The sequence below is a fragment of the Triturus cristatus genome, chromosome 3_2, assembly GCF_964204655.1.
Source record: "Triturus cristatus chromosome 3_2, aTriCri1.1, whole genome shotgun sequence".
Classification (NCBI taxonomy): Eukaryota; Metazoa; Chordata; class Amphibia; order Caudata; family Salamandridae; genus Triturus; species Triturus cristatus.
In genome coordinates, this window is record NC_140584.1 from 690153368 (window position 1) to 690180152 (window position 26785).

Here is a 26785-nt window from a genome sequence, read left to right on the forward strand (position 1 = left end):
CAGCATTTGAGTGTTACTTGTTGGGTAAAGGGGGAGGTATGGGGCGGTACGTATGGTTGTTTATATGGCAATGTATGTTCACACTTACACTCCTGCCCATGGAAGGGGATAAGGAACGTGAACGTTTAGTTCTTGGAAGCTTATTTGTTTGTTGGGGAACTGCTGGGGTAACAAGGGATTGCACCATGACACAAGGGCACAAGGGAAGACGGGATGAACACCCTAGGCAGGGAAGGCTGCACGTCTGGTATCTTTTAAACACAATGTCATGACAGTACAAACACTGAAGTTCCTTAATCGAAATGTCCGGGGGAGGACTGCCTTAGATAAACGCCGTAGAGTGCATGTATTCTTGAAGAGATATGGTGTAGCGATTGCAGGACTGCAGGAGACTCATATCTGGGGAAATACCATTAAGTGCATACGTAGGAGATTTGAAGGGGACAGATTTATGCCACGTCTTATTCTGGCTTCGCACGAGGGGCAATGGTGTGGGTGGCACCAATGGTCCCGTTTCAACATCTTCATCATGTTTTAGACCCTGAAGGGAGATACGTTATTCTGTTGGGAGGGGAGGGAACTGTGCATTATTAATGTGTATGCCCCGACTTGGATTGCCCCGATTTCTATCTGGCAGTACTGAAGGCTGCAACACCGTAAATGGGTGCTGAAATCCGTCTCTTTGGAGATTTTAATTGTGTACTTGATGGGACAATAGATAGGGAACCTCCCAGAAACAATACTAAACCTCGTATGCTGAGATCCCTCATAGGTATTCTACAGGGGATGCAGTTACGTGATGAGTGGAGGGCGCGTAACCCTGACAAGAGGGAGTTTACCTGTTTTACTCCCGCAGCCAACACCTTTTCCTGGATCGATTATTGTTGTCTTACTGCAGGCCTCCCAGCCACTACAGCGGCCATCTTCTACCTACCACGATATTTGTAGGACCATGCGCCACTGCTGCTAAGTCTGGCCACAGGACCGGGACGACTTCCCAGTCCTTTATGGCGGCTCTGAGCGGAGGCTCTTACAGATCCCCCATACGTACAGACCGTGAGAGATGCCCTCCGACATTATTTTGGGAAAAACTGGGGGTCCACTGCTGCTAGATCCACGGAATGGGAGGCCATGAAGGTCGTTATCAGAGGGGTCTGCATGAAGACTACATTTGGAGTCTACCATCAGCTTATAGCGGACATTGATTCCCTATTAAGACGGAGACAGAACACACACCGGTGTTGCAGCTTCGTAATAGCAGGGAGCATATATATATATAAGGATACGATTATAGACAAATTTGCGACCCACATGCGTCAGACCTGCTCAACTGCTGCCCAGATTAGACCTCCTGCATCTGGGATTTTTTTTTTAAAGATATGGTGCTCCCCACCCTGGGGGGCGACGAGGCTGAGAACTTCGGAGCACCACTCACTGGGGAGAAAATACTGACTTCCATAAACGGCTGAAGACTGGCAGGTGCCCCGGGAGTGACTGTCTCCCAGCTGAGTTCTACAAGATGTGTGCCACACAGCTGGTGGATCACCTACTAGAGGTGTATACCGAGGCGCTAGACAGGGGGTTTCTCCCTAACCATGATGGAGGCACTGTTCTCCATGATTCCTAAGCCTGATAGAGACCCTCTCTCCCCGAGCTCTCACAGGCCTATTTCTCTCCTGAATATCGACGAGAAAATACGAAGTGGTGTGTTAGCTGCACGTCTTTTACTATTTATAACTCGACTGGTCCACCCTGACCAGTCTGGGTCTATCCCCGGACGGAACACCACACATAACTTGCGCAGACTCGCGCGCCTATGGCATGTGCATCTTCCGGAATTGGAATGGCCCATATGTCTCCCAGACATTCGGCAGGCTTTTGATTCTGTTGAATGGGATTACTTGTGGACGGTACTCGCCCGGATGGGACTGGGGGACAACTTTTTAAGATGGTTGAAATTGCTTTATTATAAACCAACGGCTTGGATCCGCCTTCAGAATCAGGTATTAGATGCTCTGGAGCTCCAGCGGGGTACTCGTCAAGGCTGCCCCCAGTCACCACACCTTTTTGCCCTGGCGATGAAGCCTCTTTCGATTGCTCTTAGGCGTCGGATGGAGTGGTGGGGTATCCGGTTGGGGACAATGATTGACGTGGTGTCAATGTATGCAGATGACAGCATGCTATACCTTTGACACCCTGGGACGGCAGTTCCAGAACTCCTTAGGGAGCCGACCGCTTTCAGGGAAATTTCGTGACTCTGTCTCAACCCCGGGAAATGTAAACTTTTCCCCATGGGAAGCCTGCGAGATATCGAAGAGAGAGAACTACCTATGGTGGGGATGAGTTAGGTCGCAGATATGGTGTGCTAGCTGGGGGTTCAGCTGGCACACACAACGGAATACTATCTAGGACGCAATGTGGGGAGGTGTCTGGTGGGGGTACAAAAATCCTTTGAGTTCTGGAGAGACCTCCCCTTATCTTTGATGGAATGGGTTGCCTTAATCAAAATGGTGGTTCTTCCACGCTGTTTATATATTTTACAAAATTCTCTCTATCGCATTCCCTTGGAAGTATTTCATTAGACTGGAGCGTTTGATGGTCGACCTCTTATGGGGATCCAAATGGAAGAGGGTGAAACTGAATACATTACAGAGGACGTGGGAGCGAGCAGGGCTGGAGGTTCCTAAGTTGAGCCTTTATTATATGGTGACACAGCTTCAGCGTGCAGTACAGTAGCTAGATGAGAATGAAAATTGGGAGAAACAGCTGCTGGATGGCACCCATCGAGGGGCTCCTTTATCTGACCTCCTCATGATGGGATCGAAGGTATCCGCACATTTTCCCTACATTATTAGACACGTGGCTGCCACCTGGGAAACAGCAATAAAAACTGTAGTGAAACAAGTGCCATATGCTCTGGAGGCCCCGTAAGGCACCGTTCAAACGAATAGGTAAAACCATGACCATTTCTAGGTGAACGGAGGGAGGTTGCTGTAAGATGGGAGACTTATATTTGGGGCAGCGGTTCCTTACAAGGGAGGAAGCGGAATCAACGTTTGAGCTGGGCAGGGGGCAGTACCTTCAATATGCAAAGATTTCTGCGGTGGCACGTGAGCTCTGGCAAATGTTTCCGGAGGAGCCGCCCGTGACTGCCACTCTTCGGGTTCGCAAGTCACTGGCCGGGGGCCACAAACTGGTGTCTCATATATATATAATGCGTTAAGAGAGGATTTAGTTGTAGATCCACTCCCAGTTCAGACCAAATGGGACAGATTACTAGAGGAGACCTTGACGGAATTAGAATGGAAACGAGTACACAAAGGGGTTAAACAAATTAGTTCCAATGTGAGATTCAAGCTTACCCAATTTAATATTGTTCATCAAACGTATCCGACTCCACACGTATTACATAGAATATACCCAGACCGCTCTGCTCATTGTCCCAAATGTGGCCAAGCCGATGCCCAGTTCTTACACATGATATGGGAAAGTACGGAATTTAAATCATACTGGTTCTAGAATGCTTGAGGTTGGTGACGGGGTGGACGCTGCCTCTCTATTAAGGAGGTACTCCTGGGACTCCTTCCCAGACCTAAAGGGAGGAAGCCTACACGAAGGTTGCTACAGTTGGCGTTGGTGCTAGCTAAAAGAAGGATTGCAATCAGGTGGGTGAGCTCACAACCCCCCAAAATGGAAAACTGGGCTAGGGACCTTAGAGAGTGGGCCAGAGCGGAGCTAATTAGAATGCGGGGAGTTCGAAGAGATGAAAAGTTGTCGGAGGACGCAAGGTCATGGTATGTCATGATTTCGGAGATCCCCATTGGTGAGCCACCCATTTCCCAAACCATTGAGAAAACGCAGACAGATGAAGGGAGACCAGATGCAGAGACTTTGCCAGGGAGCTGTCCCAGAACACGAACACATTAAAATGCCTAGGGTGAAATAACGATTGACCTACGATACATGTGCCGAGAAGAGCTTCCCATTGTGACCCAGTGGGGTGGAGGGGGGTTGTTCTTTAGTTAATTGGTTGAAATTTGTTTTTCAAACGATTCATATGTTTATATTCCAAAGCTGTATCGAGTGATTTAATACCAGTGCTAGATGGAAAGTGTCCTTATTGACAGAATCGCATAACCCCCTATTTTTTCTGTATAGGTGATATTTACAAACTATTGCATGAGATATATAAATGTTGATATCCTGATATAATGACTATGTATGACTGGAAATTCAATAAAAACATTTTTTTTTAAATGTATCCTGTATAGATCAAGGAAACGTTCCCCACATCAGGCCACAAATTAGTCCCAACTCACTGAATAGAAGGTGTTAATCAAATGATGCCTAGCCGCAAGAACTACATCCACTACTCTAGCTGGCAAATCTAAACAGTTCAGTTCTTAGTTCTCACTCTCCACCCATTGAGGTGTAAATTGTGGAAATTCGGGTTTCGGACCAAGCCCTGCTGCTCAAAAAGGAAGTACCCTGAAAGGTAGATGGATCAAAGAGCAAATGCTCAGACTCAACAAATTGGAGTGCCACTCTTTTCTGACCCAGTCCGGGGCAATCAAAACGACTAGGGCTTGGTCGGTCCGGATCACCCTCAAAACTTGAGGCAGAAGAGGCAATGAGTCGGAAAGTGTACAAAAGGCCTGTGCTCCACTTCAGGCAGAATGCATCCCCTATGAAATTCCAGCATGCTTTAATTCAACACTGTGGGTTCCAGGCAATGAGGAAAAGAGCAAGCCTGAGAAAAGATGTCCTGAGGCACCCCTGGATGAAGATCACATTCGTGGCCCACAGCCAATGCCTGTTGAGCTCATATGCTCTGGCATTTAGAAACCCTGCCAGGTGATGTTACCAGGCATATCCAGCCACCTCCAAAAGGTGCAGTGAATCTTGGCACAAGATCCAAGACCCCACACCATCCTATTGTAGTTCATTTTGCAAATGAGTTTCCCATCAGCTCTTGCACACACCTTCACTTAATGGAAGGGACAAAGGCTTTCAAAACCATCCAGATGGCACAAAGTGCCAGGAAGTGGAAATGTTGCTCTTGCTGAGACCATACCACTGATCACGCCCTCTATCAGGTGACCACCTCATCGCAGAAAGGAAGAATCTGTCACTACTGTGAACTCTGGGTGTGCTATGGATAGTGGCCTACTTCAATACAAGTTGGTGTCCACCTGTCACTACTGAAGATCCTGGGCTGCCGCTTTCTAGATGCAGATGTTTTCTGGCACATAGCCTCTGTGTTGTGCCCACCAGAGATGGAGGTCCCGCTGCAAGGCCCGCATGTGTCAGAGCACAAGAAATCATGAAGATTCATCGGGACAGAAGCCCAAGAAGCGTCAGAAATAACCTCACCATGACCAAGAATTGAGTACAAAACATTGAGCAAACATTCTAAATATCCCAATTCGCTGCAGGGGCAGAAAGATGTTGAAAGTCACTGTGTGCAGGGTGGTCCAATGAAGGGAATCCTCTGCACGTATCAGATGAGTCAAAATGATGAATGTAAAATGGGTGGGCATTATCCGACTGACTATGGTGAGCCCTCCTTGAGCAACCAGTCATCAAGATATAGATGGATTTATGGTAAGGTAGTAGGTATTGAATCCTGCCCTCTGCCGGCTATGTAAGGTTTTGCAAGGGAGAATCAGAGTTGCTCAGAAGCTATTGCAGTGGGAGAGGAGAAGGTGGAAGAACCTTGCCTTTTAGTGGAGTCCATGGCCTCAAATACCACTACCCCCCTTAAAATCTGATCCGGCAGCTAAACTGCATGTGAGGGCTATCTCTGTTGATAGGCCAGACCATGTGAGCAGCCTTTAATCTTCTGATATTGCTGGTGAGACAGTCGGGTCAGTGGGCGCAAGCCTAGTGAGCGGGCTATAGCTAACAAGTTATTTACCTTCAGTAACAACTTTACTGGTACAGACTCAATCTAACAACATATTCTACACTTTGCAATACTCCCCAATCCACCAGACTGGGTCAGGAAAACATTGAAGCAGTATCCTTTCTGTGCCAGAAGGTGGCACCTGCGGCTCAGCGCCGACATCATCTGTACCAAAAGTGGCATGTGCAGACCTATTTAGGTGCCACACATGCAATTTAGATATAAGTTGCTTTCTTTCACCTTCCACACTCGCAGATGCAGACCTGCAATGTGAAAAAGGCCGACACGGCTGACAGGTAACCTTTACGTGTGCCCAAAGCAAGTAAATGGTGGGCTAAAGACAAAACAAAGAACAAAATCTTAGACATATAAGCATAAACCAGGACGACCTGTTTGGTCATTCATCAAGCTACAAACTTGTTCCAATGGCAGGCGTATCCAGATTATATAGAGGGAAGGCTTGGCTGCAAGGATAACATGCACAACATCCTGAGGAAGGTTAAAAGCACTCCAATGTTGCTGCTCGATCTCCAATTATGGGTGAAGAGACCTTGTGACACCTCCGGATGTAGCGGTCATTCGTGATTCGCTAGGCGTCAATGGCTGAGTTTGTACACCATGGTGATCAAAGATTCAGGTGGGGAACCACTAGGCAAATCCCCTGGCACTCCAGCCACATGCAGAGGTGAAGGGCCTCCTGGCTTGGGGTCCATAACCCCATACCCCGTCTTGTGCAGTACCACATGGGGGTTCTGTTGTCCATGAACACCTGAAAGAGCCTCATTTGAATGGATGGCAGAAAGGCTTTCAACAACAAGCACATGGCTCATAACTCAAACAGGTTGATGTGGAGCAGAGCATCTGCTTCATGCCGGAGGCCTCTGATCTCCATCCCTCCCAGATGGCTGCCACAGCCCAGAATTGATATTATTGTCACTACACTTGGCTCTGGGTAGGGCAAGGAAGTGGTCTGCCACAAACCAAATCTCGGTAATGTAGCCACCACTCCAGGTCGTTTGCAGTCTCCTCCAAAATATGGTCTAGTCTTTTTGATGTTGCTGTGACTTCAAATCCCACTGTAGAGCCAATACATGCCATCTGCCGTGCATAACCAGGCGGATGCCATCAGCCTCAGAGTGAACGTCACTAAGATCCAGGACGAGGATGAAACTTTGGGATCATAGCCGGAATGTCCTGGACTCTTCGCTCCTGAGGATAGGCACAAAACCACACTGCAAATGAGGAGTCAGGTGTGGCTTCAGCACGTTTATAGTTAACCCCAGTAATTTGAGGAGGTTTGCCGTAGTCTGGAAGTGGTTTACGACTGCCTGGGGCAAGCTTTTCCTCAGCAGCCAGTCATCTGAGGTAGGTGAAGACTGGAACCCCTGCCCACCGTAGATGAGCTGCGACCACTGTCATCACCTTTGTGAACACCTAAGAAGAACTGGTGTGACGAAAAGGAAGCACTGCAAACTAAAAATGCTCTTGGCCTAATGTGAACCGCAGGTAATGTCTGTGGGCCTGCAGGACAGGAATGTGGAAATAAGCATCCTGCAGGTCCAATGCTACCATCCAGTAACGAGGGTCGAGGGCAGAAAGACCTGAGCCAAATGAGCATCCTGAATTTGTCCTTTTACAGGAAGGTGTTAAGAGGGCACATTTACAGTATCAGACATAGGTCTCTGTTCTTTTGCGGCACCAAGAAGTTGTGAGACTAGCAACCACAAACTATTTCTGAAGTCAGCACCCTCTCTAAGGCCCCTTTGGCCAAAAAGATCTGCACTTTATGATGCAACAATGACAGATGGTCCTCCGTCAGCTGTGCTTGGGACAGTGGCATGGAGTATCTAGAAATCGTTTGAGGTGCTGACCTTGCAGGAAATGTTGGATCCTTTCTCCAACAGGGTCGTCATGAGCAGTAAAGGACACAAACGCTTGCAGTAGCCGGATGAGTGGTGGGCTGCAATACACATGCGCCGGCTGAACTCCAGACCTAGAAAAGTTTCTGCCTCAGCCATGAAGAGACTGGGATGGCTGATGGGCTGGCAGTGTCTGTTGACTGTGTTGAAACCCTCTACCAAATCTACGCAAAGGCCAAAACTGGGAAACCGGTGAGTGCAGAGTGGTAGCGAGAGCAATGGAGCAGGTCATAGCCCTACTATCTTTAAAGCGCTCCAATGTCAAATCAGCCTTTTCGACAAAAAAGACGGGACCTGTGAAAGGGCATGTCCTTCAGGGTGGACTGCTCATCCCCCGAAAAACTAGGGGGCATATCCAAGAAGGTTGAGTGATGGCTCAGCTCAACAAATCTGTGGTGTCCAGACAACAATGTAAAGAACCCTTGGCCGTGTCCCCGCCGTCTTGCATGGCCTGGGAAATAATGGCAAAAGTCTCCTGCAAGATTAGAGGCAAGACCTGACTCAATAAATCTCATAAAGCATGTCTGTAACAACTGAGCAGACAAGTGGTTGAAGCGTTTTGACACTCTATCAAGCAGAGCGGTAGGGAACAAGTTAGGTTGCGCCACTAAACTCTCCGGGGTGGGGTGCTGAGAGAGGAAGGTTAGATCCCCTGATGCTGACCGGCAAAATGAAGCAATCTGGCGATGGATACAGGCGCCTGAGTTTCTTGGTGATAATCATACCAATTGCCCACTTGATTTGACTGGTCAATGACATTATCATAGGTGTCCTCATCAGAATCTGTGACAAAAAGGATTATGGAGGAACTGTGAACGGTTCGGTGGCGGATAATGGCATCTGTTGGTCTACCAACTCCAGTAAAGTCGGCTTCAGTGTTAGGGTTTCTCGTAGTGGGGGATGGCGTCAATAGCGGCATTGGTGCCAGGCTTGACACAGATCTGGAAAACAGATCCAATGGGCAAAATGGAACCAAGGGAGGTCCCACTGACGAACTGCCAGTTGTGAGACCTTGCAGCTCCATGAGGATTGCAGAGAAAGCCACTTGCGCAAATAAGTGTCTCATGGCCTCTTGAAACTCATGGAGTTGAGCAGAAAATGCTCCAGGCTCTAGAAAAGTGGGCTGGCTCAGAGAAGAAAGTAGAACTGGCACTGGAGAAATGCTCCAGGAGTGCGTCCCTGCGCTTTCTGAGTGGACTTGGAGCCCTGTTTAGAATGCTTCTTCTTCTTAAACTTACTAGAGGAGTGCGACCTCTACACTGACTTCTCTTGGGATACTTCGAACTTGAGAAAAAAAGAAGGAAGGAACAAAGGAAGGAAGCAAGCAAGGAAGGGCAAAAAAGATAGAAGAATGGACGGAAAGAAGGAAGGGAAGCAAAAAATAAAGAAGGAAAGAAAGAAGGCAGGAATGGAAAGAAGGAACTAAACAATTACAGAAAAAGAGGAAGGGAAGGAACGGAAAAAGGAAGAGGAAAGGAAAAGGAAATGAGGAAAAACAATGAAAGAAAAAGAAAGAAAGAGAAAGCATGCAAGAACGAGTGGAAAAAACAATGAAAGAAAGAGGGAAGGAAAGAATGAAGGGAAGAAAGAAAGAAAGAAAGAAAGAATGAAAGAATTAAAGAACGAAAGAATGAAAGTAAGAAAGAAAGAAAGAAAGAAAGAAAGAAAGAGTTGACGGAAAGAATGCAAGAAATAAAGAGGAAAAGAAAGGAAAAAGGGAAGAAAGAAGGAAACAAAGTAAGAAAGAATGATATAAAGAAGTAAAGAAAGAAAGAAATAGTGAAGGAAAGAATGAAAAAAGGAAAGAAAGTCAAAGAGAGTAGGAAGGAAAAAAAGAAAAAAGGAGGTAGGAAAGGAGGTAGGAAAGGAGGAAAGAAAGAAGGAAAGCAGCAACGAAAGAAAAAGGAAAGGAAAGAACAAAAGAATGAAAGAAAGAATAAGGAAGGAAAGAAAGAAAGAATAAGGAAGGAAAGAAAGAAAGAATGAAGGAAAGAATGAAATTAAAGAAGTGGGACATGTGTGGAAAATTAAACACGATAGTAGTTGATTTTGTTCCTTGACAAAGTGTATCAAAAAACCATTGGTGAAATTGAGTCCATACTAAACATTCTGAAGAACTGTATGTTTATGAATTCTCAAGTATAATCTTGAACCTTTAGTACGACCCGGGGGCATTCCCATTCACATTTAGCCCCTGGGTTAACAGCAGCATTGGACTGCTGTTTCGTGAGCACTAACATTCAGCAAGACGTTAAATAAATGGGGAAGCTTTTATTTACAAGCTAACTGAACTTAAGTAAAATATTCTAATGAAGAAACCAGCAACATTTAACCACCCACAAAGCCCCACTCCCATCTTGCTACCATCAATGCGGCCCTCGGGCTCACAACAGAACATACTTTGCGGCCCACCAGAAAATGTTTTAGAGTATCTATGGTGTACTGCATGAATAGCAAAAAGAGATTTCACTTAATAGAGAACAGTTTGAAAAGGAAGCAATCTGTTATACTGTGAAATACCAGCAGTCAGATAAAGAAAGGACACTTGAAAAGATATTTATATAAGCATTGGCAAAAAACAGGAGCTGATAAAGGGTGGAATGTGGCCTGGCAGAGAAATACTGCTTTGACCTTAGGCTCTAAACACAAAGGTAACACTAGAATAATAATAAAGTAAAAACACAAACGATGGTACTGAAGGAAACTACCTTGTGTACGGATATGCTCATTGTGAGAGAGCAAAATGCAGTTCCTTAAAGTGAAGTTAACCAGTGTCTGAAGTAGGCTGACCCATTTCCCCGCGTTGTATGCTGTTGTGGGCAAGAGCTAAATGTGAATGATACAACAACAGGCCAATAGATTAAGATATGTGGCTGAAAGCCCCTTTAAGTAAGTATATTATACATATAATTTTTGTAAAATCAAAAAGTCTTGCCTAACGCCGGCCCTGAAAAAGCCTCTTTTTCATCGTTCACCCTCCAAAGAGTCATTCTCATATGACCCGGAAAGTGAATAGGTGATTTCTCTGGGCACAGTATTGAATGATGCTTTATTATCTTCTCTAGGTATCATCAGTTTCTCTTCACGCCATCACTGGTGGTCAGGATAACTTTTCCCAGTCCCAATGCAGTCTGGAAGATGGAGCAACCATTTTTCCGTTTCAAACCTGATAGCAGAAAAAGGTAATCTAAGGTGCAGTCTGATGGCTGATGCATTTTGGGTTTCAGGAATGTGATCATGGCTCACTGTCAAAACTGAAAAAAAGTACTTCAAACAAAAAAAGTTGTATTTCTTAGCTAACACTAGATGGCAGGATAATGCACAGCACGCAATTTACAACACATGCTGCAAAATGATTCCTCCATCTTCTGCTCAATGTGTCCTTTTTACTGAGGGACTGTTATGAACTAACAAAAAGTCAGACTGTTCTTTCGGTTTGTCTTTTCTATAGTCAGTTTTAAATCCGGCCTTCCTAGAGAATCTAAGTGGGATATTATGGGGAAGTACAAGGAAACTGGGACACCTGCAGACAACAGATTTGGTACAAATCTGATTGCTGTCTTTTTAAGATTTTTTTTTTTAGAGTGGGGGTGCCTTTTGTACTTAAATTTAAAGTGGGCTTGAGTCTGTCTTAATTCCCACAAGAATTCTCCCCTGGTGTCACTGCTCATTACCCTTCTTGGTATTTACTCATATTGACTGTTTCACTGATGAGTTGCATATCTTATGCAAACCTTCACTCGGCTAAGATCTTCTGTGGTCACCAGCCGGCTACCTCACCATTCCTAATGTACTGACACAAATATCAATGATTATTTCATGCTACCGGGTCCAAAAAGTCAGAAGCTGACAATGCATGATTCTGGGGCACGGGGGACAATTAGTTAGGCTAGATGAGGCTGTGATAAGTCACAATGAATTCCCTTTCAACGGTCTTCCTTCTTAATCAGTTGACATATCAGTTTGGACAGGACATGCCCTAATAGTACATGTTGTGCAAGAGAGTGCTTACATCTTTTCTCTCTGGAGGTTCTAGCTCCAAAATGCTAATGTTTAATCAAATGAGGAGTTAATTCTGGAAAGCGAAAAAATATTAATTTCCATTCAAATGCTCTTCATCTTTTTAATGCTTTGTTTCTGCTTACATGAATATTTGTTTCCTTGAGGAGATACAATTATCAGCTTTCATGTAGACTAAAATTACTTAACATTTATTTCTCCAATACCCACGCTAAAAAATTTTGGCTCCAACATGATAGTCATCAACTGTAATAGTGCTAAACACCTGGGGATAACGGCTAGATGGATGGCAATTATACAGTGCACACAAGACACCGTGCCCCCAATTGACTGAGTGCAGAAGTTACACAGCCAGCATGCACAATCTCCATAGATAACCTACAGTATATGTCCCTTTTATATCCAAGATCAACAGTTGTATAAAACTGAATTATATATAATTATATTTAATGTTAATACCGGGAAATCCTACTAAATACAAATTTGGAGGTTAAGTGAACAATATAATGTAAATATGTAAATCTGTATTCTTAGTTTGGCAACCATGTCTGCAGGACCTATGTGAATCAATAAATGGGAAGGTATGACAGATCTCTTGCCAAAATAGCTCATCATTTGTGTCTTTTAATAAAAAACTGTTTGGTCTCTCTGATGGCCAACAATACATATAACGTCACCTCTAAAAGGGCAGGAAAAGATTAGGTAGGCAACATCCAAGTGCTGTATAAATTTAGAACTGCCATTGAAAGCTGCACATGAGTAAGCAATTGCGTAAGGAGATCTTGTCTTGGAGCTTTGCCTTTGGAAATGATCAATTAAAGTCCAAGCTTGGGAACCTTGGAGATGGATTTTTGCAGCAAATGGAACTAGAATAGATTAATGAAGCTACACAAGGAATGACGTGGTGTTCGCTTCTGGAAGATCTCTAAATGTATTCTGCAGCATAAAATGTATAATTTCAGGAAATTGTGGCACTGGATGAAAAGAGGTATATTTTTTTAACCAGTGACTCTAGTGATAATCTATTTTGGTGAAACTGGTGATGCTGAGAAAGAGCTCAGGACCAGAGGTAGACATGGAAAGCACCAAGGCTTGTGAACTTGCTTAATTCCCCCACCCGCTTCTATTTATCCTCGAGTATAAGCAAATGGTCAGTAATGGGAGGAGGCAAACTGTCATAGGGAACTGAAAGCTCAACAATTCTTTGGTGCCATGCCTACATACGATTGCTTAAATCAGGTGACGGGGCGGGAACTGGAGGTGGAACTGGGAGTTTGTCTGCTGCTATGGTTTCCCCACACTCCGCGCACAAAAATTACGAGCAAGTTTTGCGATTTAGGGTTTGTTATGGCCAAAAGAGAAATCACCCTGCACTGCAAATCGAGAGTTGGTCCCAGCTTTGCGAGATGGAGAGCGACTTTCACCAAGTGGGCATGTAGTGAGGGCATGTTCAGGCTACAGTTAGCATTGCGGGGGAACGATGAAAAGGCGCTGGACATGGCACGTACATAGGAGGCACTAGTGGTTGAGCTCCAAGGGTGGGGAACGGATGAAGTTGAGGATGAGGATACAGTGGAGCAACCTGCGGAAGCGCAGTAATAGAGATGTACCAGGTAGAACACAAGCGATGGAACGAGTACATCACTTTTCCTTACAGAACTGAATCTGATTATTGAAGTGGGGAGTAGCCCACGACCAACAACACAGCAACTTAAAAGGAGAGAATCATCCTTATACCTTGCATTATGGCACACTGACATGGGGGGGCGGGGTGGGGAGGGTGTATATGCATATAGGAGTGCTGATGGGTAAAGAATATCTGGATGGCAGCGACTTAGATCATATAACACATTGATTTCTGGAAGTCGGATATGTCCCTCGGCATGATGATAATTAACGAAAGGTAATTGTACCTGAAAAATGCAATAAGAATTGTTTTGCAAAAAAAAAAAAAAAATGCTTACATACGACAAAAACTGAAAAAGTAGAATCTCACCTGGTATAAGAGGATATAAAGTCTCCGAACAAATGATCATACACATGAAGGTGGGACCTTGTAAATGGTACCAAAGGCTTTTGCTGGCTATGGTATTAGCAGTGTAATCAGGTCCATTGTAAACAACATTTTCTCTCAAACAGCTTGAAACAAAGTTAACTGTTTTATTAATTTGTGCTACAGGTCACTGAATTACTATATACTTCATTTGATGTTGGTTTAGGAAGCAATTTAGTCCCTTCAGTCCAAGTCAGACACAGGGTGACCAGATGATGGTTTTGGAAGGAAATAACAAACCGTGTGCATGAGTGAACGGAGAACTGCCTGCTTCACAGAGAGTAGCTTAACATTTGACGCAAAATGTACCAATTCAAACTTCTGGGTATGTAATAAGCAACAAGTATGCTGTTTATCTTCTCATAGTGCATAGAAACTGAACAAAGAAATTAGTCCACCAACGCTCCAGGCCAGAGGGGCTAGGTTCCACATAGCCCACAAGAGAGGAAAGAAAAAAAGCTTTGCAGTATGTGCATAACAAAGAGGCAAGGCAGGAACACAAAGGGGGGCTTGTATACCGCTGGCCATGGATTTTTTAAAACAAAGAAGAAATAAAGGGTTAAAGCACAATTTGGCCCTAATGGTGCTTACAATCATGAATGGTCATTAATTGACGTTGGTGTCACATAATCATTTTGAGACTGAAATTTAATGTTTCACACCTACGTAATAAAAGTAGCAAATGGCAAGAAAAGGTTATGAAATTCCAACCAAGTGTAAGGTTCCTACCTCCATGGGGCTGATAAAGTCATTCATTCCACTGTTGTACACATAGATCATAGCATCATACAAATGGTTCTCCCAGCACATGAGGACAATCTATACCAAAAAGAGAACAAAACATTCTTATTAAAAATATACACTTATCTGATACCAAGCATATTGTTGTTGAACATATGAACCTGAAATTCCATTTACAATGTGCACTAAAACGTTATTTAAACTTACTTGAGCATTGTCTGACTAGTCTTCTCTCATTAAGAGAATATGCTTTTTTATCTCTGTGTAGTTTACTGAGGAGTTTTACTCTACTTTGATAAATTCTGAGAATAACAATGTTTTATGTGTGGGTAGCACCATCATCAAACACAAAAGACTGGGCCAAATGATGCATAAACCAAAGATCAAAGTAGCATGAGCGGGGGGTTCACAATTAGCAGTAGTATTATATCCTAGGGCTCATATTTTTTCCAGTTTGTGCTTCTGCACAGAGCACCGAAGGCTTCTTGCATTTCCCATTAGAACTGACATAGCTGAAGCTATTACATGGTCAGACTTATGCTAGAGCTTATGTGGCTGTGTGCTACTCACCATTACCTTCAGTAGTCCGTATACCACTTTTGTGGGAACCACGAAAAAATGTACAGAATGGACCACGAAAGAGGGAATGGAATGTGTTATCCCAGAGCAATGCACTGTCTCCTTCTCTTTGAAGACCTATGAAGTCGTCAAAGTTGCCCATCCTCTTGCACCTCAAGAGATGCCCCCTGCTTCAAGCATAGAGATGTTCTCGCTTTGTTAGTGGTGGTGGTGGAGGCATAAGATTGGGGTGGGGAGGATAAAGAGTGCAGACTTAAATAAAAGATATGTGTAAAAATACGATTACCAAAATAACTGAAAACAATTGTCAAGCTAAAAATAAATGCTGAGAATATAAGAAACTAAATAAAACATAACTGACAAACAGAGAACAATGGGGCTGATTCACAAACAAGTGCAAAAGTACAGATGGAGGTCTACGAGTCCGCCTAAAAGTACATTTACACTTTTTTGCTATTGACAAAACAGGTTTAACAATATGTCTAGAAAATCGTGTCAGGCGCAGATTTACAGGCGTGTTACTGCACCTGTCATGTGGCTTTTTAAAGAGGCATCTACCCTTTGTAAGGAATGGAGCAAAGTACACCATTCTGCTCAGTGGGAAGGGCAGTCTAATGTGCAAAATCATATCATTCTAGGTTTCCTTCATGGGGAAAAAACATTTAAACGTGGTGAAAGCTGTTCACCTCAAACCCACAAAATCTGTGGTGATTCGTTCCCTTTCTCATTCTGGAAGGAACATTTCTGAGCATTTTCATGGAGGAAGACTTCAGATTCCATTTAAACATACATGTTTATGGGTAACCATGCCATGTTCAAACCCTTCCCCCCCCCTTTTGTGTAGGATTTACTACCACAGACTTCTCTGCGCTTGTGGCACAGCTAATGCCATCAAGAAGATATACAAATGAGGGTTCCATTCTCTTCTACCTCTGGCACAACCCAATAATTACAGTAGATGGACAAACAACATTTTGGCATAATTGCATGTCAGTGAGTATCATTTTTGTTAAGGAACTAGGGACACCTGAAAACCCACTGTCCTTTGCTATGCTCCGTGAAACATTTCACCTCCAATAGATCACGTTTTACAAGTTAAACTTAATTCACCTTGTGGAAGACCATAACATCCCATTGAGCAGAGTGTCTCAAAATCCTGACCGTATTAGCCAAGAAGGGCCATATAGCCTCAGATTTACAACTTTCTAACTAAACGATACCCCCCTTAAAAAATACGTACATTCAAGAAAAAATTAACCAATCATGCAGAATCGAGCCTTTCCCCCCCAGACAGTATGCGGGAACAAACCTGAAACTCAATTGTCTCCCACAAAAGTTCTCCTTTGTCCTACAGTGTAAATATTGGCCAATATAAAAGTGCTTTTGAACCCCTATGAGACTGCACAAACTATCAATCAATCAATCAATCAAGAAATTTGTATTGCGCACTACTCACCCGGAAGGGTCTCAAGGCGCATGAGGGCGGGGGTCTGCTACTGCTCGAACAGCCAGGTCTTGAGCTGTCTCCTGAAGGCGAGGTGATCCGGGGTCAGTCGCAGGTGAACGGGCAGGGAGTTCCATGTCTTAGCCGCCAGGTAGGAGAAGGATCTTCCTCCGGCGGTGGTTCTCTGGATGCGAGGGACGACGGCGAGGGTGAGGTTTGCGGATCGTAGCTGGCGGGTGGGCGTGTAGAAGGTCAGGCGGTCGTTGAGGTATCTTGGGCCGAGGTCGTGGAGGGATTTGTGTGCGTGGGTGAGGAGTCTGAACGTGATCCTCTTGTTGACGGGGAGCCAGTGCAGGTCCCTCAGATGGCTCGAGATGTGGCTGCGTCGGGGGACGTCCAGGATGAGTCGGGCGGAGGCGTTCTGGATACGTTGAAGTCTTTTCTGAAGCTTGGCTGTTGTATCGGCGTAGAGGGTTTTTCCGTAGTCTAGTCTGCTGGTGACGAGGGCCTGGGTGACCGTCTTCCTGGTCTCGGTCGGGATCCAGCGGAAGATCTTACGGAGCATGCGAAGGTTGTGGAAGCAGGCTGAGGATACGGCGTTGACTTGTCTGGTCATAGATAGGGAGGAGTCCAGGATGACGCCCAAGTTGCGTGCGTGGTCCGTAGGCTTGGGTGCGGTGCCTAGGGCCGGGGGCCACCAGGAGTCGTCCCAAGCGGAGGGCGATGGTCCCAGGATGAGGACTTCTGTCTTGTCCGTGTTCAATTTCAGGTGGCTGATGTCCATCCATTTGGCGACGTCTTTCATCCCTTCGTGTAGGCTGGTTTTGGCGGTGTCGGGGTCTCTGGTGAGGGAGAGAATCAGCTGGGTGTCATCGGCGTAGGAGATGATGTTGAGGTTGTGTTGGCGTGCGATGGCAGCGAGGGGTTTCATGTAGATGTTGAAGAGAGTGGGGCTGAGCGATGATCCTTGCGGGACGCCGCAGATGACTCCGGTGGCCTCAGAGAGGAAAGGAGGGAGGCGTACTCTCTGTGTTCTGCCGGAGAGGTATGAGGTGATCCATTCTAGGTTTAATTGACTTGGACCAATGTTGGCACTGCTCAGAACCTGCTTGTGATTTAGATCACCTACTCTTTCATGGCAAAAAAACATGCAACCGTATTGGAATATATCCAGAAGATGTTAAATAAGATCTTTTATACTAACCTCTCTCTTAATCATGCCATAATTACACTGAGTCTCTATGTAACCTCTCCACTTCTGGACCTTAGTATTTGGGATCGAAGACTCTTAGACCTCTTGTTAACTATTGCTGTCACAACCATCTCGATAGACTAGAAAAATTCCAATAACAACTCTCATCACACATGGTGGGTCTGGGTCTGTTCTATTAAAAGTGCAGACAACAATGCACACACCCATAGCTTAAGTGCAAAATCATCCAGAGCACCATGGAACAAGCTAAACCCACCCGAAACAAATTAGGCTTCCGTAAACTTATGGCATTCGGCCTTGTCCCCCCCTAACCTCCATTTCTATTCCCAAGTCGATCCCCTCTACCTTCTACTCCTTCTGCCTCTTTCTATCTTTGCTTATACTACTGATACTTCGACAACATATCTAATAAACTACGATTTTATCTGGTATAAAACATTGCATAATCATCAAAGTTATTCTGAGAAACAATGATAATGACTCAAACACTGCCTTTTTGACGATGTTCTTTTTTCTTTATAAACGTACAAAAATCCTCTACTGAAATAAAAAGATATGACGCAGTACTGCTCTCTTCAGGTGATGCTATGCTTGTTGTGCTGAACAACTCCTCTGTACATATGCCCCATAATTACCGGTTTACCAAAAAAGTAGCACATTTGCATCCACAGAAATACTCATTGAATGGGTGAAAATTTACTATTTGGAATTCACAAACGTTGACAGTGGCAGAGTTGGAAAGTTACACCAATTTCCGTTTAAAGACATACTGCTGGCAATCAAACACCCCAGAGATGATGGAATGAATGTTTGCAAATAGTCTAACCAAAGGCAATCCCTCTGGGTAACATTCCAAACCACTGTTTTTTCCATACTGTGCCATTCTAAGTAGAGGGCCTGATTTATGATTTTAGCAGATGGTGTAAACTAAGGCAGACAGGGTGGCAGAGGACTTTGCTGCCTTTACTCTGCCCGTCACAGTTAGAGATGCTCATCGGGCTGGTTGAGCCCTCAGTTCAGAATACACTCTTTTCAAAAAGAAAAACTCTGCTCTTATTGTAGGTGAATAGTTACAAGAGTACACATTCTGAACATGAAAGCATTCTACTTTCTTGCTTGACATTACCGATGCAAGTAACAAGGGCTCTATTCACTGTCAGGGTTATTGTTATTGTGAAAATGTTGGGGGTAAAGCTTCAGTCTTCCTCCAGGAACATGCTTCCGAAAGCTTGGGGTAGTTGTAAAGACTTATTCTAGAAGCGACCCAGTACAAGGTACAATACCTCTGTTGTAATCATAAGGCAAGTCCCCTCAGTTCCATCCTTTCAGTATCTAGTTGGTGAGAGGTTCACATGTAAAACTAGTAAGGAGATAAAAATATATACAAAAGGTACCAGTTCTGTAGTCATACCACATCAGCTAGAAGAATGCAAGTAAGCCTCACCTGCTGTATGTCAAGGCTGGTTACATCCATATGCACAATACAAGCCTCAACACTCTCCATCATATTTTTGTCTTGGAAATGGATGAGCAGATCCTTCATCACCTGTGGGGTGAGGCCTACAAGCTGGTCCCTTAAAATGTAGGTCTCCAAACATTCGAGGAGGATGCCCTTAGCCACTGAATTTTCACTGAACTTGTCATACATCTGGTTAAACAAAAGTTCTCTATAAAGAAACACAGAAACAATACAATGTCACACGATGATTGTCACTTCAGTCACATTAAAATACCAAGAAAATCTTAGTATTCCCCACCCACATTTCACACGATGTGAATTAGGCAAATGTACACACACAACAGCAGTGAAAAACAGAAATGAAATCAAGTATGCAAAGAGGCAGAACACAGGGTGAAATAGAAAAGCAAGAGAAAACACGACACGTTATGATACAATAATAAAAGTGAATCTGTTTGATAGAAGCTAGATCCAGAACGTAATCTATTCCTATACACATACGCACCAATCAGGTCTGTCCTTCCTAAACTGATTAGAAACACACACACACATTGTTCTAACTCTATACAGTATTTCCCAAGCAAACACATACATGGGCAGCTAAAGCATTCTAAGCAAAATGAATGTTCTGTAATCAAAAGCTGTGATATGAATCGATGCAAAAAGTGGCAATGTGGTTACCTTACAGACTAAAATATCACATGATCTTACTAGATACAACAGAATGGGTTTAGAGGAGTTACAGAGAGGAATATATAGCAGACATGTTGAGATTACCATGATATATTTTCACTGGAGATATAACTATGCTATTAAAGTGCTGTTAGTGGTGGCAGAAGTACACTGTGTACAGATAATACAATTCAACATTAGTGTGATTAAATCCACTTTTTGCAAGACTTTAAATCCAAATAAATCAGCATTCACTCAATGCACCGATTACTGGAAAGGGCACTTAAGAAGCTATCTGCTCTCTGACGAGTGGGAAGGTGCCGTGCATGATGTTCTGCCATCTGAGCAGTTTCAAAGCTTAAAATAAAACGATATAAACCAAACCACGAGTCGCCTCACCCCCTGCCCTCATGCCTCAGAGCCTAGGTGCGGATGAAATTTTACAACTCAGCTTTTACCTAGCAGCTAAAGGACATATTCAAGCAAATTTGTAGTTCTTTCCCCAAGACCAAGAGGGGATTAGGTTGACAGCGTTTCAGAATTCTTGGGCAAAGCCACTGGCAATTGCTATACAGTCTTGCAATCTTGAATATGCAAATAGATACCGAGTGGACACTATGAGGCAGTCTGGATTTAATTTCAACACTTTTTCTCACACACTTACAACCCACGTCACACTCTGGATTACATGGGAACAATATTTCACCTTCTGGTACAACATTACCCATTCTAAAATCATTGTTTTGGTACAGTGCAATACCTCTAAGCTTCAGCTACAAGTTAATTATTATAAAATCAGAACAAGGGTCAGAATCTCCAGGTATTTGTTAGGCTCTTTGAAAAACATTCCCTCTGGCAGTTCAAAAGAATAACGGCAACGATATAAGCAATAAATAGAAACAGCAGTCTCTATGGGCTCTTCCCCTCCTCTGACCAGCCTCCCCCACTGCTTCCTCAGTGGGATCACAATCCCATTAAAACCCATTAATGACTGACGGGGCCATGTAGAAATAGGGAGTCGAGTGCCGCTAGACCAGGATTCATTCAGGGCAACAGATGGTACAAGAGTAGTAATTAGCCTACCCCACCCCAGTAGGGGTGATACCCTTTTCCAATAGTGTGTCAGAGTTGTGGCGAATGGACTCCACATATAAAACGTGTTTCATTGGCTTATACCCAAATGGCATATTTTACCCTACTTGTAAGTCCCTGGTATATGCTACCCAGGGCCTGTAAGTTAGTGGGTAACACCAGGGACTGCAACACTGGTTGTGCCAACCTGGGTGTGACAAAGGATAAACGTGTCTCCCCATCTGCCACTGCAGCCCAGAAGAGCAGTGCTCATTGCTGACTTAACTTTGCCATTTAAAAAACTGTGGCTAAGCACACACCTCCCTTTCCAATGTGTGTAAGTCAACCCTACAGCAGGCCTACAGAGCCCTAAGGTTGCAGCATATTGAAAGGCAGAACATGTGTTTTACATGAATAATGAAGTTGCAGTTATTACTGTGAAAAGGACTGGTAGTTATATTGGCGAATACAGGGTTGCACGCTGACCCCTCAGCTGTGCTAACTTCTGGATGGGGTGAGAATTAATGTAACTAAAGTTGCAACTTTTCACCGTTTCCTGTGCCCAGCTACGGTGTCACACAAGGACTGTCCCCGAGACACCTTTCTGCCCTTCTGGGGAGATGTGTAAAGGACTCCCAGGAAAGTACAATATAGAAGCCTGTGTGGGGAAGAGGTGTTGCCTCTTCCTGGCACGAACCTACACAAGTGTTAGCCCTAAAGGCAAACTTCAAAGGGGAAGCCCCTTTTGAAGGACAAATGACAAACAATTGAGAGAGCGGCTGCTTTAACATCTAGGTAGACAGGCTGGCACTTTGGACAGAGAGAGAACAACAGTTGCCAAACTGGTTTTTCAGGGGCGTGTAAGCCCTTCCTGGTTTGCGAGTTTTGCATGCCAAGTAAGGGGTTCTGCCAACTGCCATGTTGGAAGTGGGCAGAATGGAGCCTTCTGGAATAGCTAGATGCCACACTTTATAAGAAGTGGTCAAAAGGAGGGGGCGGACCCAAAAACACATTGGCTATTGACCACTACTTCCTATGAGTGCATTTTCGGAGCATAAGGAGACCACAAACAACCAGAACTCAGATCTCACTGACCTAGAAAAGAGGACAGAAGAAGGACTGCCCTGCTGCACCAAGTACCCGGCAAAGAGAGGATGCACCGAAGTTGGACTGCACCTGCCGCACTTTGGGGCTAGCAAAGGAAACAACTGTGCCTGTTGTGTCATGCTCGTTTAGAAGCGGACTCCTAAGCCCAGCCAGAAGCATGTGATTCCAGGGGTGAGTTGGCTGGCCTCCTGTTCCCAGCACAGGGACACAAAAGCTCAGGTAACCGAGGTCTTTGGATCATCGCTCCTCGTCCCTGTGAAGCCTAAAGGACAAAGACTTGATGCTCTATAGTCTGCTGGACACGGACTAGTCGTTGGGCTACAGCTGGGCCACCTAGAAGGCAAGTTACCGCCAGAAGAAGAAAACTGATGCACAGAGTGACTGGTAGCCCAGTGGTAACTGGACTTCTGCCGAGCTTGAGGTGACTTCAAGGGAAGTCGACTCCTGTGGCCAGGACTGCCTCACCAAACCCATGGGCAGAGGAGTAACCACAGGAAGACCCTCATCGACCGCACAGCATCTTCAGCATCCTGCATCCCTTGCATCAGGTGCACTCCAATAGCAATAAAAGGCAAGGGACCACTGACACTGGACTGGAGACTGCTTTTTGTGTTGAGCTGTGTCTTCAAGCCTTGCTGATCCCCTTGACAGGCTTCCTGCCGGAGTTGGTTGCCCAAAGTAACTCTATGTAACTGCATTTTAAGTGTCAAATTCATTGAATTTGCCAGTGCTTCTTCGCTGTTAAGTCAAAAGTTGTGATTTACTATAACGTGTATAGGCTGCATCAACGAAAACCTCCAGTGGATCTTTTTCATTTTGTTTTCAGAAGATTCATAAAAAACGAACCTATTTTTTTTAAATTGGTGCTGGATTTCTCGGGTTTCTCGTTTCGTTCTTCATCAAATGTTTTAGTGCTGTTTAAATGCTTTCCACTTCTTCCTTTCTGTAAGCTAGACTACTCAGAGCCACAGCTACCCAGGGTTGAGCTAGATTCAACAAACAAAATCTGACTTGTCCTAAAGGGGTTGGTAGTGTTACCCGGTGAGGTCACACAATCACATCATATAATACACCGCATTTCCTCAAGTCTCATTAACCTTGTTTTTTTTTTTCAGTTACTTTGGTAAGGTTTCTACATGTTTTGGTTTTAAAAAAAATGTTAAGTAACATAGTGTTACAATTCCTAACTATAAAGTCACTTTAACCACCGTTTTCTTCAGTGAATTTCTATGTTTTTTTCAAATGTACAGTAAGATGTTGGTCACACTGTGCGGCGTGGGGTTGGGCCTTTGGTGTGTGCAGCATGGAGTTGGGCGCAGGGTCTAATCTGAGACCAGGCCCTGCATCCAACCCCCTTAAAGCTCACTACCCCCCACACCGCACAGTTGAAGGCCATTTAGCGCAGGGCCTGGCCAACCCTCTTAGGCTGATCATATGATGTTACAATCTAAAGGGTGTTATTTTAAGTAAGGCAGACGGACTTTATCAAAGGGTCAGAATACCAAAATATAAAAAGTGGGCCTATTGGCTTTATCAAGGGCCCAGCACAGACAAAACAGACCTATTACTTTTGTCAAACAATCACCAATTATTATAAATCAAATGTATATTTCATTAATTCACACACTGCAACATTTAATCAAAGTGGTTGCAATAAATAAATAATAAAGTCTTTTTTTTTTTTTAAACACACACAATTCAGCCACAAGGGGACCCTGCAATCCAGCGTCCAAAAAATGAGGCACGTTCTCCTGATGTCATGGATTTAATCATCTAGGCAACTTACTGTTTTTTTTTAAATGTTGCTGGGGGTGCTGCTGTACTTCCTGCAAACCCAACAACATTAAAAAAAACATGCTTGGTAGTGCTAGAGCACTGAATAATAAAAGCTGACCGTTTCTTCCCTTTTTTCTTTATTCTTTCAGTGTCTTGGTGCCCATGGACACCCATATCTTCAGTTCTTGTGTTGGGGCTATGAGAGAAGCCTCAGGGCCAATGCCGCCCCGCCAGCTGCCAGAAAGCAGCTCTATGGGCAGAGCAGGAGCCGGCAACATGTTTTTTTTTGTTGCATTTTGTTTTTCAACTGGGGTGCCCCAGTGCCCACCAGAGGCACCCAACATTTTTGGCATAGGAGGCCGTGGGGGAGCACCAGTGCAGGAGCTGATGACACTATATTATTATTATTTTTTTTAAACTGGGGTGCCCTAGTGCACTCCTCATATTTTACATCAAAAAAGGGAACCCACAAGGTGGAGAAGGACCTTGGGTGTCATTTTTTTACAAAAACAATGGTCCTTGAAAGACACAACAATGATGTGATTCATATAGACTTGAGTCAGTGCTATATTGAAGATTTCCAGCCGGACAATCAATTTAATGAATTAATAAATGCAAAAGCGAATAGGAGCACAATACAGTGGGACACAATCGTGCGTCCTACACAAACACAAAACAATTATATTTAGACAGAAACATTTCAGGCAACACAAGGGTAGCTTGTGGAAAATATGAATAATTTCTCCCCTTCTGCCTTTCTTCCTTATTTCCCATTTCTCCACAGGCATTATATAATTCAGGCTTATATTAGCGGTTCTTTGTTCGCCATAAATTGGCAGGGTATGCTCAGACGTGAGTCCCTTGCTCACTTTGCCACTGGATTCAAGCAAGCCTGGCTGAAGACGGCTGAAATGCCAGAAACCGGTCCTAAGAAGCTTGTTTCCGGTCCAGGGAAGACATGGCTTGGCAGTTCGGGCTGGACTGTTCCCATGAGGCACAGGGTCAGACTGATTTGCATATGGCCATGTCTGAACTGGGGTGGCCGAGTGGGCTAAAGAACGGGGGTGGATTAAACCCAGATCAGTTGACTGGGGGTGAGTGCTTGCAATGTTCAACACTCCGTCCATCATTTCCTTTGGCTTTGCTTTGTTCGCCATAAGTTGGCAGGGTATGCTCAGACGTGAGTCCCTTGCTCACTTTGCCACTGGATTCAAGCAAGCCTGGCTGAAGACGGCTGAAATGCCAGAAACCGGTCCTAGGAAGCTTGTGTCCGGTCCAGGGAAGACATGGCTTGGCAGTTTGGGCTGGACTGTTCCCATGAGGCACAGGGTCAGACTGATTTGCATATGGCCATGTCTGAACTGGGGTGGCAGAGTGGGCTAAAGAACGGTGGAGGATTAAACCCAGATCAGTTGACTGGGGGTGAGTGCTTGCAATGTTCAACACTCCGTCCATCATTTCCTTTGGAGGAGCCATATCAGAGCTCAGGGACAGGAGGAATTTCATGAATGACGGGTGTGCACAGCAGGGTGTGGAGAAAGACAGGCCTCTCCGCTGAGACCTCTCTTGGATGACAGGTGTGTGCAGTGGGTTGTAAAGAGAGACAGGCCTCTCCGCTGACACCTCTCTTGAATGACAGTTGTGCATAGTAGGGTATGAGGAGGGACTAACCTCCCAACTGACAACTATCCCTAGGGCATAGAGTGTAAGTTGCAGGGTGTAGGGGGGACTGACCTCTAGACTAACCCCTCCACAGGGTGACAAGAATACATATTAGTTTGTAGGGAGGGACTAGACTCTCGACTGAGACATCTCTCTTGGTATGACAGTTGTACGCAGTAGAGTGTGGAGAGGGACTGGCCTCGCAGCAGAGACTCCTCTCTTGGGTGATGGGTGTGGGAGTAGATTGTGGAAAGGGACTGGCCTCTTCACTGGCAGCTATCCCCAGGGTGTCAGGTGTGCTCAGTAGATTGTGGGGAGGGACTGGTTCTCCACTGAGAGCTCTCTCGGGTGACAGGTGTATATACTAGAGTTTGCAGAAGTACTAGCCTCTTCACTGAGACCTCTCTCTTGCATGACGGGTGTACTGGAGTGTGGAAACTGACAGGCCTCTCAATGGAATGACAAGTGTCCATAGTAGGGTGTGAGGAGAGACTAGCCTCTCTACTGAGGCCTCTCCCTCTGATAACCGGTGTGCGTAGTAGGGTGTACGAAGGGACTGACCTCTCCACTGAGACACTTCTCTGGGATGATGGCTGTGTGTAGTAGGATGGGGGAGAAACTGGCCTCTCTGCTGACGGCTATCCCCAGAACACAGGGTGTGTGTGTGTGGCAAGATGTGGGCGAGATTGGCCTCTTCGTCAACAGCTATTCACAAGGCATCGGGTGTGAGTAGTAGGGTGTGGAGAGGGATTAGCCTCTCGGCTGAGACCTCTCTCTTGGATGACGGGAGTGTTTAGTAGGGTGCGGTTGAGACAGGCCTCACTGCTTAGAGTATTTTACAGGGTGACAGATGAGTGTAGTAGGGTGTGATAAAGGACTACTGGGACTCTACCTTAGGATAAAAGATTTGCAAAGTAGAGTGCGGGGGAAAGAGATTGTCTAACACTCCCTATTTTATTTTTTTACAATCCCGCAGGAGTCCTGTAGGATTGGAGCTTTTCTTTTTTTAGCAAATTTACAGCTTGCTTCATCAAAGTACTTAGGCCTCATAGTCCTCCTGTTGGAAAATGGCCCTATCTCTGAAGGGTCACTCCCAAAATGTTTGCCTTTCTCGTCCTCTATTGGCTGAATACTTTTTATAGGCTTTAGGACTCTGAGGACTTT

At 44.8% G+C, this 26785-nt stretch overlaps 1 protein-coding gene across 1 annotated transcript in view; it reads right to left on the reverse strand.

The window, feature by feature from the left end:
* Nucleotides 1-26785, reverse strand: part of VPS8 (VPS8 subunit of CORVET complex) — a 1789524-nt gene that overhangs the window by 1090461 nt on the left and 672278 nt on the right. The window contains exons 21-22 of the mRNA XM_085648738.1: nt 19319-19541; nt 14627-14716 (exon numbers count right to left, since the gene is read on the reverse strand). Coding sequence (XP_085504864.1) covers nt 14627-14716; nt 19319-19541 — 313 coding nt within the window. The remainder of the gene's footprint in view (nt 1-14626; nt 14717-19318; nt 19542-26785) is intronic.